General features: G+C 40.4%; 1 protein-coding gene across 1 annotated transcript in view; it reads left to right on the forward strand.

Annotated features, from left to right (window-relative positions):
* Positions 1 to 15,895, forward strand: part of RGS6 (regulator of G protein signaling 6) — a 574,555-nt gene that overhangs the window by 20,283 nt on the left and 538,377 nt on the right. Inside the window, exon 2 of the mRNA XM_081227834.1 lies at positions 13,506 to 13,609. Coding sequence (XP_081083960.1) covers positions 13,526 to 13,609 — 84 coding nt within the window. The 5' untranslated portion in view covers positions 13,506 to 13,525. The remainder of the gene's footprint in view (positions 1 to 13,505; positions 13,610 to 15,895) is intronic.

The following is a 15,895-nucleotide window of genomic DNA, read 5'->3' on the forward strand; positions in this document are numbered from 1 at the left end:
ATGTCAGTGGCCTGGCAATTTCACTTGGCCAAACACTGGCCAAAAATAAGACTGCTGGTCAGTTGCAACAGTTCATTCAGTGCCAAGGAAATTCGTGTGACTTGTTTTATTCCCTCTTCAAAAGCAACCCTGCAAAGTAGAGGGTTGTCTGCTTCCAGGTGAAGGAGCTGGAAGTTTAGGGTGGAAGAATCAACTGCCAAAGGCGACACAGCAGCCTTGGTGTGTCCAGAGCTGAGATGTGATTCCTGGTCTGACTTCAAAGCCCCTCCCTTTTCCACATCATCGAGGTCCTTCCTACCTGCCCTGCTCAGCATCATTATCTGCTGGACCCTAGGCTTTGCTTGCTAAGGGGCTGGCATTACAAAGGAAAACAGCTGGCATTTGTTGTAACTGAAGCTACAAATGCAATGTAAGTTTGGAGTGAATTGCAGTCCTGATTTTCAAAAGATTTACTAATCAGAGTCATAGATGCTCAATTGTTCTGTTATTCACAGGGTCCCTCCTCACTATACTTTCCACCCTCCCACATATTCCTTCTGATCTAAATTGCTCGTGGATTCCAAAAGTGGATTCCTGTGTTCAGGGTTGGTCCATGTCAATAAACCCTGGGGGAAATCTTCATGTGTGATTCCATCCCTAGGTTTTTGTTGATAAAGAGCCTTCTTTGCTGAGCAGTTTTAATGGCTTGTTAACCAGATGAGTGTTCTAGACGGAGTACACTGCATCTTAGTGAAATGTTATCAGTTCTGTCATTCATTAAAAATACTAAGAATCTGCCTGCCAATGCAGGAGACACTGGTTTGAGCCCTGGTCCGGAAAGATCCCACATGCTGTGGTGCAGCTAAGCCCGTGAGCCACAGCTACTGAGCCCGTGCGCCACAACTACTGAAGCCCATGTGCCTACAGCCCATGCTCTGCAACAAGAGAAGCCACCGCAATGAGAAGCCCACGCCCCACAGCAAAGAGTAGCCCCTGCTCGCCGCAACTAGAGAAAACCCGCGCGCAGCAACAAAGACCCAATGCAGCCATTAAAAAAAAAAAAAAAAAAAAAGGTTGAGTACCTTCTAGGTGCCAGGAATAGAGGGGTAAACCCCAGCAACAAAGACTCTGCCCAGGCAGAACTGGCTGTCTAGCAGCGGAGGTCCCTGATAAACAAGTGAGCAAAGTCATATGAATCCAGCTAGGTGCAAATCCCTGTTATTTCACTCTCCTCATTTGACTGTCTCCCACTTAATCTCCTTGAGATCAGATCATCGTCATGTTTTTTTCCTCCCGGGTGTCTACCACTTCTGCGGCTTCAGATGTTCATACCTGTGTTGGGACGCAGGCTGGAAGGGCCTCTCCTGCCTCCCCCAGACTCCGGTTCATCCTTCTGCTTTGATCGTAGTTGCCGCCTCTTCCTGCTCTGTGCTGTCATAACTGAGCACCCACATATTACAGTGTCCTGCATTTTTGGACATGTGTCACCCCTCCTGGACTCTGAACATTTTAAGGAGAGACGATCTGTGTCTGATTTATCTTTATATCTCCAGCACAAAGCATGGAGCTTTGTGCAATTGGATTCTCAGTGTTTGCTCCAAGATTAAACGTTGAGTCTCACGGCACCTAGTGGTGGGTGGTAGTATTACAGGAATTGCTCCGTGGGGAGGGATGCTGAGGCTGGGAGGGGATGCTCTAGCGTAGCAGTTTGGTGATTCTTTGAGAAGTTTAGCATGAACATCGTCATGATTAGAGGAGAAGAGCTAGCATATAAGCAGTGATGATGGAAGAGAGGTGGCATGGAACATTCTGGTGAGTCTCTGAAGAAAAGTTAGAAATTTGAAATTCTGGGGTTCTAGGACGGAGCTGGAATACTAAGGATGTATAGCTAATGTCCACTGGGGCTGTGGCTTGACGTGGTTCCAACAGCTAGTTAGTTGCAGATCAGGTGGGAGATCCAGGCTTCTCAGTTCAGAGGGTTTTCAACTATGCTGGGACTGCGGTTTGTGACAGATAAGGAAACAAAGGCACAGAGACGTGAAGTAACTTGCCCCAGACCACCCAGCTAGTGAGTGGAGCTTGGATTGAGATATAGAGACATAGATCTGTCTGATGAGAAAGGCCAGCTTGTTGCCACTAAGCTGTCATGTCTCGGAGATTGTGAAATGCGTGGTTGTAACACATTTGCAGTTTTCCTCTTCTGTTAGTTGAAAGCGACTAGAGAAAAATATTATTACTAATGTGTTTTCTTTCTATTGAAATGTAGTTGTGTGTTTTCAGAAAAACGTTCACAAATATTAAAAGTCCCTATATTATTTACTGTATGTATATACATGTATATCTAAGTAACCTAAAGAAGGGTTTGTTTTTTTACCACTAAATTTAAAATACTCCTACTTCATTTTTTTTCTACTTAATTTTTATTGTATTTCATTTAAAAATAAATATTTATACTATGTTGTAGTGAATGAAAATCTAGTTCTTTAATTTCAGGAACCCAGCTCTGTAGTCACTGATTTAATTAGAACAGCCTTACCTGTGTTGGTTTCACATCTAGTACTCTCTAACATCTGTTGACATGGAGCCTAGAAAGTGGTTGCATCACTATTTTAGAAATGCTTCTTTCTAGACACAGAAAAGTTAAATGACTTGTCTGAATTTCAAAACGAGTTGATAGAGGAACCAAAAATAGTAGCTTTTCTACTACATATTAGACTCACTAAAGTTCCAAACATAGAGGCTGTGTACATTCACTGAGCAGTCTAAAGTCCAGAGCCTGGGACACCAGGCTGTTTTAACACACAGGAATGTTGCTCTTGGGGGTGGAGGAGTGGCCAGGGAAAGGCGAAAGGAGGGCTGACATGATTGTTTCACGATTGTTTCATTTCCAAACTTGCTATTATTGCACAGTTTTCTGGGTGGAAGATAATATGCTCATTAAAGTGAAAGTGTTCGTTTTAAAATAAAACAATAGAAACACAAGATGACTGTTACACAGATAAATGAGATACATAAATGGACTCAGTTTTTGTTTTTCATGCTGTGTCATATTCTGTGTTCAGGAAAAAGAGTAGGTAAATAAGTAGTTGTTTAAAAATGAAACAGTGTGTTGTTCATTTAACTTGAAAAGCTACTGATTAGAATAATAATGAGTGTTTTCATGTAGTACAGTATTCATAGAAATACCGATATTACAGTGGGTAGAGATAATAGAATGACGCTCTTTATTTCTACTTGTAATCTAACTTTTAAAATGCACCCTGGGCTTCCCTGGTGGCGCAGTGGTTGAGAGTCCGCCTGCCGATGCAGGGGACGTGGGTTTGTGCCCCGGTCCAGGAAGATCCCACATGCCGCGAAGCGGCTGGGCCCGTGAGCCATGGCCGCTGAGCCTGCACGTCCGGAGCCTGTGCTCCGCAACGGCAGAGGCCACAACAGTGAGAGGACCGCGTACCGCAAAAAAAAATTAAAAAAAAAAAATACACCCTGATTCATAAATGATGAAGAAAACAAGCAACGTTATTCAAATGGGATACTTGGGGCAATTAAATTCTTAGCTTAAATTATAAATTCCTGTTTCTTCCCCATCTTCCGCCGAAATTTGTTTTTACAGGATGACCTTTGGTACCAACTTATTTTATAATAAAATGTTTCCTGAGTTTTTATTTTAAATTGAAATGGCCTTTTCTGTCAAGTATGATATTTATAGAGGTTTCTTTGATGAAAAGCCTCTGAATTTTGTGCAAATAACCCAGGCAGGCTCTTAGATTAGTGATAACATTTGTATAGGACTTTAATGGCTTTATATAATACTTTACACTCGATTTACTTGACCCTTACCTGTGAGTACTCAGTGGAATTCACATTTTACTGATGAGAGCAATGTAGGGGAAGGTGACTTGGCATGCTTCTGGGCACATAGCAGGCATTCAACATGTTCACTTTAAAAGGAAGGTAACAAAGGGAACCCAACAGGTTATTTAACTTGTTCGAGGTCACCCAGCAAATAGTGCATCATACCAAGAATTGAACTTGCTTCTTTAACTCAAAAATTCCATATGCTGTCATTGTCTCACTGCTGTCTTTTCAGGCTGTTTAGAAAAAAGGTCAAATTAGAAAAGTTCATTGTTATTAACTGAGGTGAAATTCACATAACTTAAAATTAATTTTAAAGCATACATTTCAGTGGCATTTAGTACATTCACAATGTTCTGCAGACATCGCCTCTATCTAGTTCAAAAATGTTTTCATCATCCCTAAAGGAGACCCCATATCCATTAAGCAGCCATTCCATTCCCTCCTCCCCAGCCCCCCCAGCTGCTGGTAACTACGAATCTGCTCTCTGTCTCTATAGATTTCCCTATTCTAGATATTTCATGTAAATGGAATTGTACAATATAGGACTGTCTTAGTCTACTCAGGCTGCTATAATAGAATACCATAGACTGAGTGGCTTATAAACAACAGAAATTTATTTGTCATCATTCTAGAGACTGGGAAGTCCAAGATCAAGGCTTAAGCAGATTTGGTGTGTGGTGAGAACCCACTTCCTCGTTCATAGATGGCTTTCTTCTCACTGTATCCTCACATGGTAGAAGGGAGCTCTCTGGGATCTCTTTTATAAGGGCACAAATTCCAGTCATCAGGGCTCTGCCCTCATGATCTAATCAAATCCCAAAGGCTCTACCTCCTAATACCATCAGATTCGGGGTTAGGATTTCAACATATAAATTTTAAGGGGACATAAATATTCAGTCCTTAGCAGTGACCTTTTGTGTCTGGTTTCTTTTACTTAGTATAATGTTTTCAAGGTTGATCTATGTTGTAGCGTGTATCAGTACTTTATTACTTTTTTAAAAAAAATCTTCATTGGAGTATAATTGCTTTACAATGGTGTATTAGTTTCTGCTTTATAACAAAGTGAATCAGTTACACATATACATATGTCCCCCTATCTCTTCCCTGTTGCATCTCCCTCCCTCCCACCCTCCCTATCCCACCCCTCTAGGTGGTCACAAAGCACCGAGCTGATCTCCCTCTGCTCTGTGGCTGTTTCCCACTAGCTATCTATTTTACGTTTGGTAGTGTATATATGTCCATGCCACTCTCTCACTTTGTCACAGCTTACCCTTCCCCCTCCCCGTATCCTCAAGTCCATTCTCTAGTAGGTCTGTGTCTTTATTCCCGTCTTGCCCCTAGGTTCTTAATGACCTTTTTTTTCCCTTAGATTCCATATATATGTGTTAGCTTACGGTATTTGTTTTTCTCTCTCTGACTTACTTCACTCTGTATGACAGACTCTAGGTCCATCCACCTCACTACAAATAACTCAATTTCGTTTCTTTTTATGGCTGAGTAATATTCCATTGTATATATGTGCCACATCTTCTTTATCCATTCATCTGATGATGGACACTTAGGTTGTTTCCATCTCCGGGCTATTGTAAATAGGGCTGCTATGAACATTTTGGTACATGACTCTTTTTGAATTATGGTTTTCTCAGGGTATATGCCCAGTAGTGGGATTGTTGGGTTGCATGGTAGTTCTACTTTTAGTTTTGTTTTTTTTTTTTAACATCTTTATTGGAGTATAATTGCTTTACAATGGTGTGTTAGTTTCTGCTTTATAACAAAGTGAATCAGTTATACATATACATATGTTCCCATATCTCTTCCCTCTTGTGTCTCCCTCCCTCCAACCCTCCCTGTCCCACCCCTCTAGGTGGTCACAAAGCACCGAGCTGATCTCCCTGTGCTATGTGGCTGCTTCCCACTAGCCATCTATTTTACGTTTGGTAGTGTATATATGTCCATGCCACTCTCTCACTTTGTCACAGATTACCCTTCCCCCTCCCCATATCCTCAAGTCCCTTCTCTAGTAGGTCTGTGTCTTTATTCCTGTCTTACCCCTAGGTTCTTCATGACATTTTTTTTTCTTAGATTCCATATATATGTGTTAGCATACGGTATTTGTTTTTCTCTCTCTGACTTACTTCACTCTGTATGACAGACTCTAGGTCCATCCACCTCACTACAAAGAACTCAATTTCATTTCTTTTTATGGCTGAGTAATATTCCATTGTATATATGTGCCACATCTTCTTTATCCATTCATCTGTTGATGGACACTTAGGTTGCTTCCATGTCCTGGCTATTGTAAATAGAGCTGCAATGAACATTTTGGTATATGACTCTTTTTGAATTATGGTTTTCTCAGGGTATATGCCCAGTAGTGGGATTGCTGGATCATATGGTAGTTCTATTTGTAGTTTTTTACGGAACCTCCATACTGTTCTCAATAGTGGCTGTATCAATTTACATTCCCACCAACAATGCAAGAGGGTTCCCTTTTCTCCACACCCTCTCCAGCAATTATTGTTTGTAGATTTTTTGATGATGGCCATTCTGACCAGTGTGAGATGATATCTCATTGTAGTTTTGATTTGCATTTCTCTAATGATTAATGATTTTGAGCATTCTTTCATGTGTTTGTTGGCAATCTGTATATCTTCTTTGGAGAAATGTTTATTTAGGTCCTCTGCCCATTTTTGGATTGGGTTGTTTGTTTTTCTGATATTGAGCTGCATGAGCTGCTTGTAAATTTTGGAGATTAATCCTTTGTCAGTTGCTTCATTTGCAAATATTTTCTCCAATTCTGAGGGTTGTCCTTTTGTCTCGTTTATGGTTTCCTTTGCTGTGCAAAACCTTTTAAATTTCATTAGGTCCCATTTGTTTATTTTTGTTTTTATTTCCCTTTCTCTAGAAGGTGGATCAAAAAGGATCTTGCTGTGATTTACGTCATAGAGTGTTCTGCCTATATTTTCCTCTAAGAGTTTTATAGTGTCTGGCCTTACATTTAGGTCTTTCATCCATTTTGAGTTTATTTTTGTGTATGGTGTTAGGGAGTGTTCTAATTTCATTCTTTTACATGTCCCTGTCCAGTTTTCCCAGCACCACTTATTGAAGAGGCTGTCTTTTCTCTACTGTATATTCTTGCCTCCTTTATCAAAGATAAGGTGACCATATGTGTGTGGGTTTATCTCCAGGCTTTCTATCTGTTCCATTGATCTATATTTCTGTTTTTGTGCCAGTACCATACTATCTTGATTACTGTAGCTTTGTAGTATAGTCTGAAGTCAGGGAGCCTGATTCCTCCAGCTCCGTTTTTCTTTCTCAAGATTCTTTGGCTATTTGGGGTCTTTTGTGTTTCCATACAAATTGTGAAATTTTTTGTTCTAGTTCTGTGAAAAATGCCAGTGGTAGTTTGATAGGGATTGCATTGAATCTGTAGATTGCTTTGGGTAGTAGAGTCATTTTCACAATGTTGATTCTTCCAATCCAAGAACATGGTATATCTCTCCATCTACTTGTATCATTTTTAATTTCTTTCATCAGTGTCTTATAATTTTCTGCATATAGGTCTTTTGTCTCCTTAGGTAGGTTTATTCCTAGGTATTTTATTCTTTCTGTTGCAGTGGTAAGTGGGAGTGTTTTCTTAATTTCAATTTCAGATTTTTCATCATTAGTGTATAGGAATGCAAGAAATTTCTGTGCATTAATTTTGTGTCCTGCTACTTTACCAAATTCATTGATTAGCTCTAGTAGTTTTCAGGTAGCATCTTTAGGATTCTCTATGTATAGTATCATGTCATTTGTAAACAGTGACAGCTTTACTTCTTTTTTTCTGATTTGGATTCTTTTTATTTGTTTTTCTTCTCTGATTGCCGTGGCTAAAACTTCCAAAACTATTTTGAATAATAGTGGTGAGAGTGGACAACCTTGTCTTGTTCCTGATCTTAGTGGGAATGGTTTCAGTTTTTCACCATTGAGGACAATGTTGGCTGTGGGTTTGTCATATATGGCCTTTATTATGTTGAGGAAAGTTCCCTCTGTGCCTACTTTCCGGAGGGTTTTTATCATAAATAGGTATTGAATTTTGTTGAAAGCTTTTTCTGCATCTATTGTGATGATCATATGGTTTTTCTCCTTCGCTTTGTTAATATGGTGTATCACATTGATTGATTTGCGTATATTGAAGAATCCTTGCATTCCTGGGATAAACCCCACTTGATCATGATATATGATCCTTTTAATGTGCTGTTGGATTCTGTTTGCTAGTATTGTGTTGAGGATTTTTGCATCTATGTTCATCAGTGATATTAGCCTGTAGTTTTCTTTCTTTGTGACATCTTTGTCTGGTTTTGGTATCAGGGTGATGGTGGCCTTGTAGAATGAGTTTGGGAGTTTTCCTCCCTCTGCTATATTTTGGAAGAGTTTGAGAAGGATAGGTGTTAGCTGTTTTGTAAATGTTTGATAGAATTTGCCCGTGAAGCCATCTGGTCCTGGGCTTTTGTTTGTTGGAAGATTTTTAATCACAGTTTCAATTTCATTGCTTGTGATTGGTCTGTTCATATTTTCTATTTCTTCCTTGTTCAGTCTCTGAAGGTTGTGCGTTTCTAAGAAGTTTTCCATTTCTTCCAGGTTGTTCATTTTATTGGCATAGAGTTGCCTGTAGTAATCTCTCATGATCCTTTGTATTTCTGCAGTGTCAGTTGTTACTTCTCCTTTTTCATTTCTAATTCTATTGATTTGAGTCTTCTCCCTGTTTTTCTTGATGAGTCTGGCTAATGATTTATCAATTTTGTTTATCTTCTCAAAGAACCAGCTTTTAGTTTTATTGATCTTTGCTATAGTTTCCTTCATTTCTTTTTCATTTATTTCTGATCAGATCTTTATGATTTCTTTCCTTCTGCTAACTTTGGGGTTTTTTTGTTCTTCTCTCTCTCATTGCTTTAGGTGTAGAGTTAGGTTGTTTATTTGAGATGTTTCTTGTTTCTTAAGGTGGGATTGTATTGCTATAAACTTCCCTCGTAGAACTGCTTTGGCTGCATCCCATAGGTTTTGGGTCGTCATGTTTTCATTATCATTTGTTTCTGCGTAGTTTTTGATATCCTCTTTGATTTCTTCAGTGATTTCTTAGTTATTAAGTAGTGTATTGTTTAGCCTCCATGTGTTTGTATTTTTTACAGTTTTTTTCCTGTAATTGATGTCTAGTCTCATACGTTGTGGGCAGAAAAGATACTTGATATGATTTCAATTTTCTTAAATTTACCAAGGCTTGATTCGTGACCCAAGATATGATCTATCCTGGAGAATGTTCCATGAGCACTTGAGAAGAATGTGTATTGTGTTGTTTTGGATGGAATGTCCTATAAATATCAATTAAGTCCATCTTGTTTAATGTACCATTTAAAGCTTGTGTTTCCTTATTTATTTTCATTTTGGATGATCTGTCGACTGGTGAAAGTGGGGTGTTAAAGTCCCTTACTATGAGTGTGTTACTGTTGATTTCCCCTTTTATGGCTGTTAGTACTTGCCTTATGTATTGAGGTGCTCCTATGTTGGGTGCATAAATATTTACAATTGTTATATCTTCTTCTTGGATTGATCCCTTGATCATTATGCAGTGTCCTTCTTTGCCTCTTGAAATAGTCTTTGTTTTAAAGTCTATTTTGTCTGATATGAGAATTGCTACTCCAGCTTTCTTTTGATTTCCATTTGCATGGAATATCTTTTTCCATCCCCTCACTTGCAGTCTGTATGTGTCCCTAGGTCTGAGGTGGATCTTTTGTAGACAGCATATATATGGGTCTTGTTTTTGTATCCATTCAGCCAGTCTGTGTCTTTTGGTTGCGACATTTAATCCATGTACATTTAAGATAATTATCGATATGTATGTTCCTGTTACCATTTTCTTAATTGTTTTGGGTTTGTTATTGTAGGTCTTTTCCTTGTCTTGTGTTTCCTGCCTAGAGAAGTTCCTTTAGCATTTGTCGTAAAGCTGGTTTGGTGGTGCTGAGTTCTCTTAGCTTTTGCTTGTCTGCAAAGGTTTTAATTTCTCTGTCAAATCTGAATGAGATCCTTGCTGTATAGATTAATCTTGGTTTTAGGTTTTTCTCCTTCATCACTTTAAATATGTCCTGCCACTCCCTTCTGGCTTGCAGAATTTCTGCTGAAAGATCAGCTTTTAACCTTATAGGGATTCCCTTGTGTGTTATTTGTTGTTTTTCCCTTGCTGCTTTTAATATTTGTTCTTTGTGTTTAATTTTTGAGAGTTTGATTAATATGTGTCTTGGCATGTTTCTCCTTGGATTTATCCTGTATTGCACTCTCTGTGTTTCCTGGACTTGATTAACTATTTCCTTTCCCATATTAGGGAAGTTTTCAACTATAATCTCTTCAAATGTTTTCTCAGACCCTTTCTTTTTCTCTTCTTCTTCTGGGATCCCTATTATTTGAATGTTGGTGCATTCAGTGTTGTCCCAGAGGTCTCTGAGACTGTCCTCAGTTCTTTTCATTCTTTTTTCTTTATTCTGCTCTGCAGTAGTTATTTCCAGTATTTTATCTTCCAGGTCACTTTTCCGTTCTTCTGCCTCAGTTATTCTGCTATTGATCCCTTCTAGAGAAGTTTTAATTTCATTTATTGTGTTGTTCATCATTGTTTGCTCCTTATTTCTTTTAGGTCATTGTTAAACGTTTCTTGTATTTTCTCCATTCTATTTCAAAAAGTTTGGATCATCTTTACTATCATTATTCTGAATTCTTTTTCAGGTAGACTGCCTATTTCCTCTTCATTTGTTAGGTCTGGTGGGTTTTTGCCTTGCTCCTTCATCTGCTGTGTGTTTCTCTGTCTTCTCATTTTGCTTAACTTACTGTGTTTGGGGTCTCCTTTTCACAGGCTGCAGGTTCATAGTTCCCTTTGTTTTTGGTGTCTGTACCCAGTGGTTAAGGTTGGTTCAGTGGGTTGTGTAGGCTTCCTGGTGGAGGAGTGCCTGTGTTCTGGTGGATGAGGCTGGATCTTGTCTTTCTGGTGGGCAGGTGCACATCTGGTGGTGTGTTTTGGGGTGTCTTTGGCTTTATTATGGGTTTAGGCAGCCTCTGTGCTAATGGATGGGGTTGTGTTCCTGTCTTGCTAGTTGTTTGGCATAGGGTGTGCAGCACTGTAGCTTGCTGGTCGTTGAGTGGAGCTGGGTCTTGGCGTTGAGATGGAGATCTCTGGGAGATTTTCACCATTTGATATTATGTGGAGCTGGGAGGTCTCTTGTGGACCAGTGTCCTGAACTCAGCTCTCCCACCTCAGAGGCACAGGCCTGACACTTGGCCGGAGCACCGAGACCCTGTCAGCCACACAGCTCAGAATAAAAGGGAGAAAAAAAGGAAAGAAAGAAAGAAGGTAAAATAAAATAAAATAAAGTTACAAAAATAAAAAATTATTAAAAAAATTTTTTAAAAGTAATTAAAAAGAAAGAGAAAGAAAGAACAGAGCAACCAAACCAGAAAACAAATCCACCAATGATAACAAGTGCTAAAAACTATACTTAAAAAAAAGAAAAAAAAGGACAGACAGAACCCTAGGACAGATGGTAAAAGCAAAGCTATACAGACAAAATCACACACAAAAGCATACACATACACACACACAAAAAGAGAAAAAGGTTGAAATATATATATATATCATTGCTCCCAAAGTCCACTGCCTCAGTTTTGGATGATTCGTTGTCTATTCAGGTATTCCACAGATGCAGGGTACATCAAGTTGATTGTGGAGATATAATCCACTGCTTCTGAGACTGCTGGGAGAGATTTCCCTTTCTCTTCTTTGTTCGCACAGCTCCCGGGGTTCAGCTTTGGATCTGGACCTGCCTCTGCGTGTAGGTCGCCTGAGGGCGTCTCTTCTTCGCTCAGACAGGATGGGGTTAAAGGAGCAGCTGATTCCGGGGCTCTGGCTCACTCAGGCCGGGGGCAGGGAGGGGCATGGAGTGCGGGGCGAGCCTGCGGTGGCAGAGGCCAGCGTGACGTTGCAGCAGCCTGAGGCGTGCCATGTGTTCTCCCGGGGAAGTCGTCCCTGGATCATGGGACCCTGGCAGTGGCGGGCTGCAAAGGCTCCTGGGAGGGGCGGTGTGGATAGTGACCTGTGCTCCCACACAGGCTTCTTGGTGGCTGCAGCAGCGGCCTTAGCCTCTCATGCTCGCCTCTGGGGTCTGCACTGATAGCCGCGGCTCGCGCCCGTCTCTGGAGCTCCTTTAAGCGGCGCTCTGAATCCCCTCTCCTCGTGCACCAGGAAGCAAAGAGGGAAGAAAAAGTCTCTTGCCTCTTCGGCAGGTCCAGACTTTTCCCCAGACTCCCTCCCGGCTAGCCGTGGCGCACTAGCGCCCCCTTCGGGCTGTGTTCACGCCGCCAACCCCAGGCCTCTCCCTGGAATCCAACCAAAGCCTGAGCCTCAGCTCCCAGCCCCCGCCCGCCCCGGCAGGTGAGCAGATAAGCCTCTCGGGCTGGTGAGTGCCGGTCGGCACTGGTCCTCTGTGCAGGAATCTCTCCGCTTGCCCTCTGCACCCCTGTTGCTGCGCTCTCCTCCGCGGCTCCGAAGCTTCCCCCCTCCGCCACCCACAGTCTCTGCCCGCGAAGGGGCTTCCTAGTGTGTGGAAACCTTTCCTCTTTCACGGCTCCCTCCCACTGGTGCAGGTCCCATCCCTATTCTTTTGTCTCAGTTTTTTCTTTTTTCTTTTGCCCTACCCAGGTACGTGGGGAGTTTCTTGCCTTTTGGGGGGTCTGAGGTCTTCTGCCAGCGTTCAGTAGGTGTTCTGTAGGAGTTGTTCCACATGTAGATGTATTTCTGGTGTATTTGTGGGGAGGAAGGGGATCTCCGCGTCTTACTCGTCTGCCATCTTGAAGCACCCCCCCCAGTACTTTATTACTTTGGATGGCTGAATTACATTCCATGGTAGAGAGAGACCATATTGTTTTTAGCCGTTCATCAGTTGATGGACATTGAGTTATTTCCATTTTTCAGTGAATAGTGCTACTCTGACAGACATTAGTGTTCAAATATTGGTTTGAATACTTGTTTTTAGTTATTAAGAGTAGAATTGCAAGGTTATATGGTAAATTCTATTCTGTGGTAAATTCTAACTTTTTGAGGAGTCAGCAAACTGTTTTCCATGGTGACTGAACCATTTTATATTCCTACCAACAATGTACAAGGGTTCTGATTTCCCTAAATCCTTGTCAATGCTTATTTGAGTTAAAAAATTATTATAACCATCCTAGTGGGTATAAAGTGGTATCTCCTTGTGGTTTTGATTTGCAATTCCTTGATAAAATATTCATATTTTAATGCTTAGAATTAATCATAAAATGAGCTTTGGTAAGACAAAATCAACATGAAAATGAGTGGCTTCATCTGTCTCCAGGAGATTATTTAAGATTGGTGTATGGTCTCCCCTAGAGTGCATGATTCTGGGCTGAAAATTAAAAAAAACACATGTTGCTTTGAAATTAGAAGAATGTATGTGGATAATAAGACTACAGTTATCCCCAACTTAAAATAATACTGCTTAAAGTAATGAGGAAAAAAAAATTACATCATGTTTTGTTTCCATGCTGCCTGACAAAAGATACTTAGTTCTTTGCATGGCATTTCTTTATGTAATTCTTTCCTGTCTTAATGGTCTATTTATTTATTTTCACAGTGTGAGTGAAGACACCCAGGATGGCTCAGGGATCCGGAGATCAAAGAACAGTGGGGATTGCAGACCCAGAGGAGACTTCTCCAAATATGATAGTCTACCGCAAAGTAAGGCAACTGGTTAAACGCTTGGGGCGCTACCGTGTACGTGTCTGTGTTCTGTGTAGGGTTGACTGACAGTTGATGGCTCCACAAATGTTTTCTGCCTAAACGGCCTTGACTGTTAAATGAATAATTTTCTTCTCATATCCTCTGATTCCCCAATTTTAAAATTCAAGGAAGTTAGGTCTTGTCATCCTTGATACTGAACACTTGAAAAACTCTATATGGCTTAGTTTTCTTTAAACCAAAGATTGCCTGAACAATGCAGATAGACACGTGTTGTCCTTTTGCGTAAAGGCCTTAGTGTAACATTAATTAATCGAATGTGTTCAAACCCATAGTATGGATAAGATCTGGTCTAGATACTGTGGGAGGGACCCAGAGGTGTGTATGTATTAGATGGTTTATAGCTGGTAGGAGACATAAGATGTACACAAATAACTGTTATAGCGTCCAAGTGTTAATTTCCAAAAGAGAAGTGCAATCTCAGTGGAGGGGGCGATTACTTCCAGCCTCTGAGATCTGGGATGGGCTGTGGAGGAGAGGCCTTTGAACTCAGTTTTAAAGGATCTGTAGGATTCCCTTCTGTGGAAAGCAGAAGTGAAGAGCAACATTCCAGGCAATGAGATGCATTCAGCAAAGGCAAAGAGCTAGAGGAAGTGAAGGGCAACCAGAACCAGTTAGCTTGGGCAGAGGATGAATTACAAATATTGGAGTAAATGGAGGAGAGATTTGGGGAAGAGCGTCTGGGATGGAGCCAGATTTTAGAATGTTGAGTCATAGGCAATTTAATCATCAAAAACTTTAGTGTCGGGAGTTGTAAGATCAACATTTCTTTGGGATTATGAGCCTTGCGCCAGTGTGCCAAGTGGACTATTATCGAGGGTGGGTTGGAGGCTTTGGTGGGGGTGCTTCCGTATCTGTGAGAAAGGTAAGGAGGACCCTAATCTAGCAGGGGAAATGCCCCTCAGAAATGAGCAGGACTGAGCAGAGGGATTAAAGAGTCTGAATTAGCAATGACTTGGAAACGGAATGAATATGAAATTAGAAGGTGAACAGAGAGCCAAAGATAACTGGGTTTTTGACCTTGGGTGATAGAAAGGCATTGGTGCTATTAATTTCAATAAGAATATTGTGAAGCATATGTTTTAAAGGAAGGAAATATGGTGCTTAAGTTTTATTTGTGCATTGCTGAGTTTGAGGAAACAGTTGCTGCTTCTCATACGCCTTTTTGATGTCTGCATGTTTGTAAAAATGTAGCCTAACTGTATCATATATTAATAAGGAAAATGGGTTCATCTCGTTCATTTCGCTAAATATTTGAGTTGTCTGCTGAGTTCTGTGTTTTCTGCAAGATTCTGTGTTCTATGTTAATCATATGTGCAATGTTGAATTAGATATTCCTGGATGATCAATATGGTGAATTTTTCTTTTTTCCTTGTAAAAACAGAGCTCTCGAACTAATCTTGCTTTTAGTACCAAATTCCTTAATCCTTTGCTTTGAAAAAGAATGCTTAGATAACCCATCCCTAAGAGAGATGTTTATTAAGTTGTAGTAAAGAAAAAAGAGATTAGTGGGGCTAACCAAGTTATGAGGCGTATAGAATAATATGAGACGTTTATTCATTACCTTCTTAACCCACCTCAAACTAAGAGACCCTCTGCCAAGCACATAGGAACATGGGGTTTGGGGTCAGATCTGGGTTAAAATTGCAACCCCGCCACTTCCTAGTGGTGTGACCTGGAATCGGTTATTTAACTTCTGTGAGTCTCTGTTTCTTCATCCAGAAAAGGGGGAAAAGGTGGGAGAAAGGATAGTATCTCCAGGAGTTATTGTGAAGATTCATTTGGATAAAGTAATTAAAGCATTTTACATCCTGCTTGGCATAGAGGTGGTCCATGATTAATGCTTCTTTTTCTTTTATCTTCGGTCTTGTAGCAATAGTAACACTTGGAGAGGAAATAAGTTATAAAATGTATAAATGTTGGTGCTGTTAATAAGGTGATTAAAGTGCATTCATACAGTGAGTTGCTTTTTATGACACAGGAAAACAATGCAGATATTTTTATATTATTCAGGAGATTGCAAATTAATGGATTATTAAAGGTTAATAAGAAATGTAGAGGTCATGTAATCCAAACACCTTCCCACAAGAGTGTTTGGTATTATGTTGAAAGGGAAAACTTCCTACAGGTTTGTGGGAACTTGATTTTTACTTTTTAGGTGGTATCAGGGGGCTCTTCATTTGTTAATTTTAATTTAGCTACAAAGTTGTAAAATGCTGTAATTCT

Source organism: Mesoplodon bidens (genome assembly GCF_964165515.1).
Source record: "Mesoplodon bidens genome assembly, chromosome: 3".
Taxonomy (NCBI): domain Eukaryota; kingdom Metazoa; phylum Chordata; class Mammalia; order Artiodactyla; family Ziphiidae; genus Mesoplodon; species Mesoplodon bidens.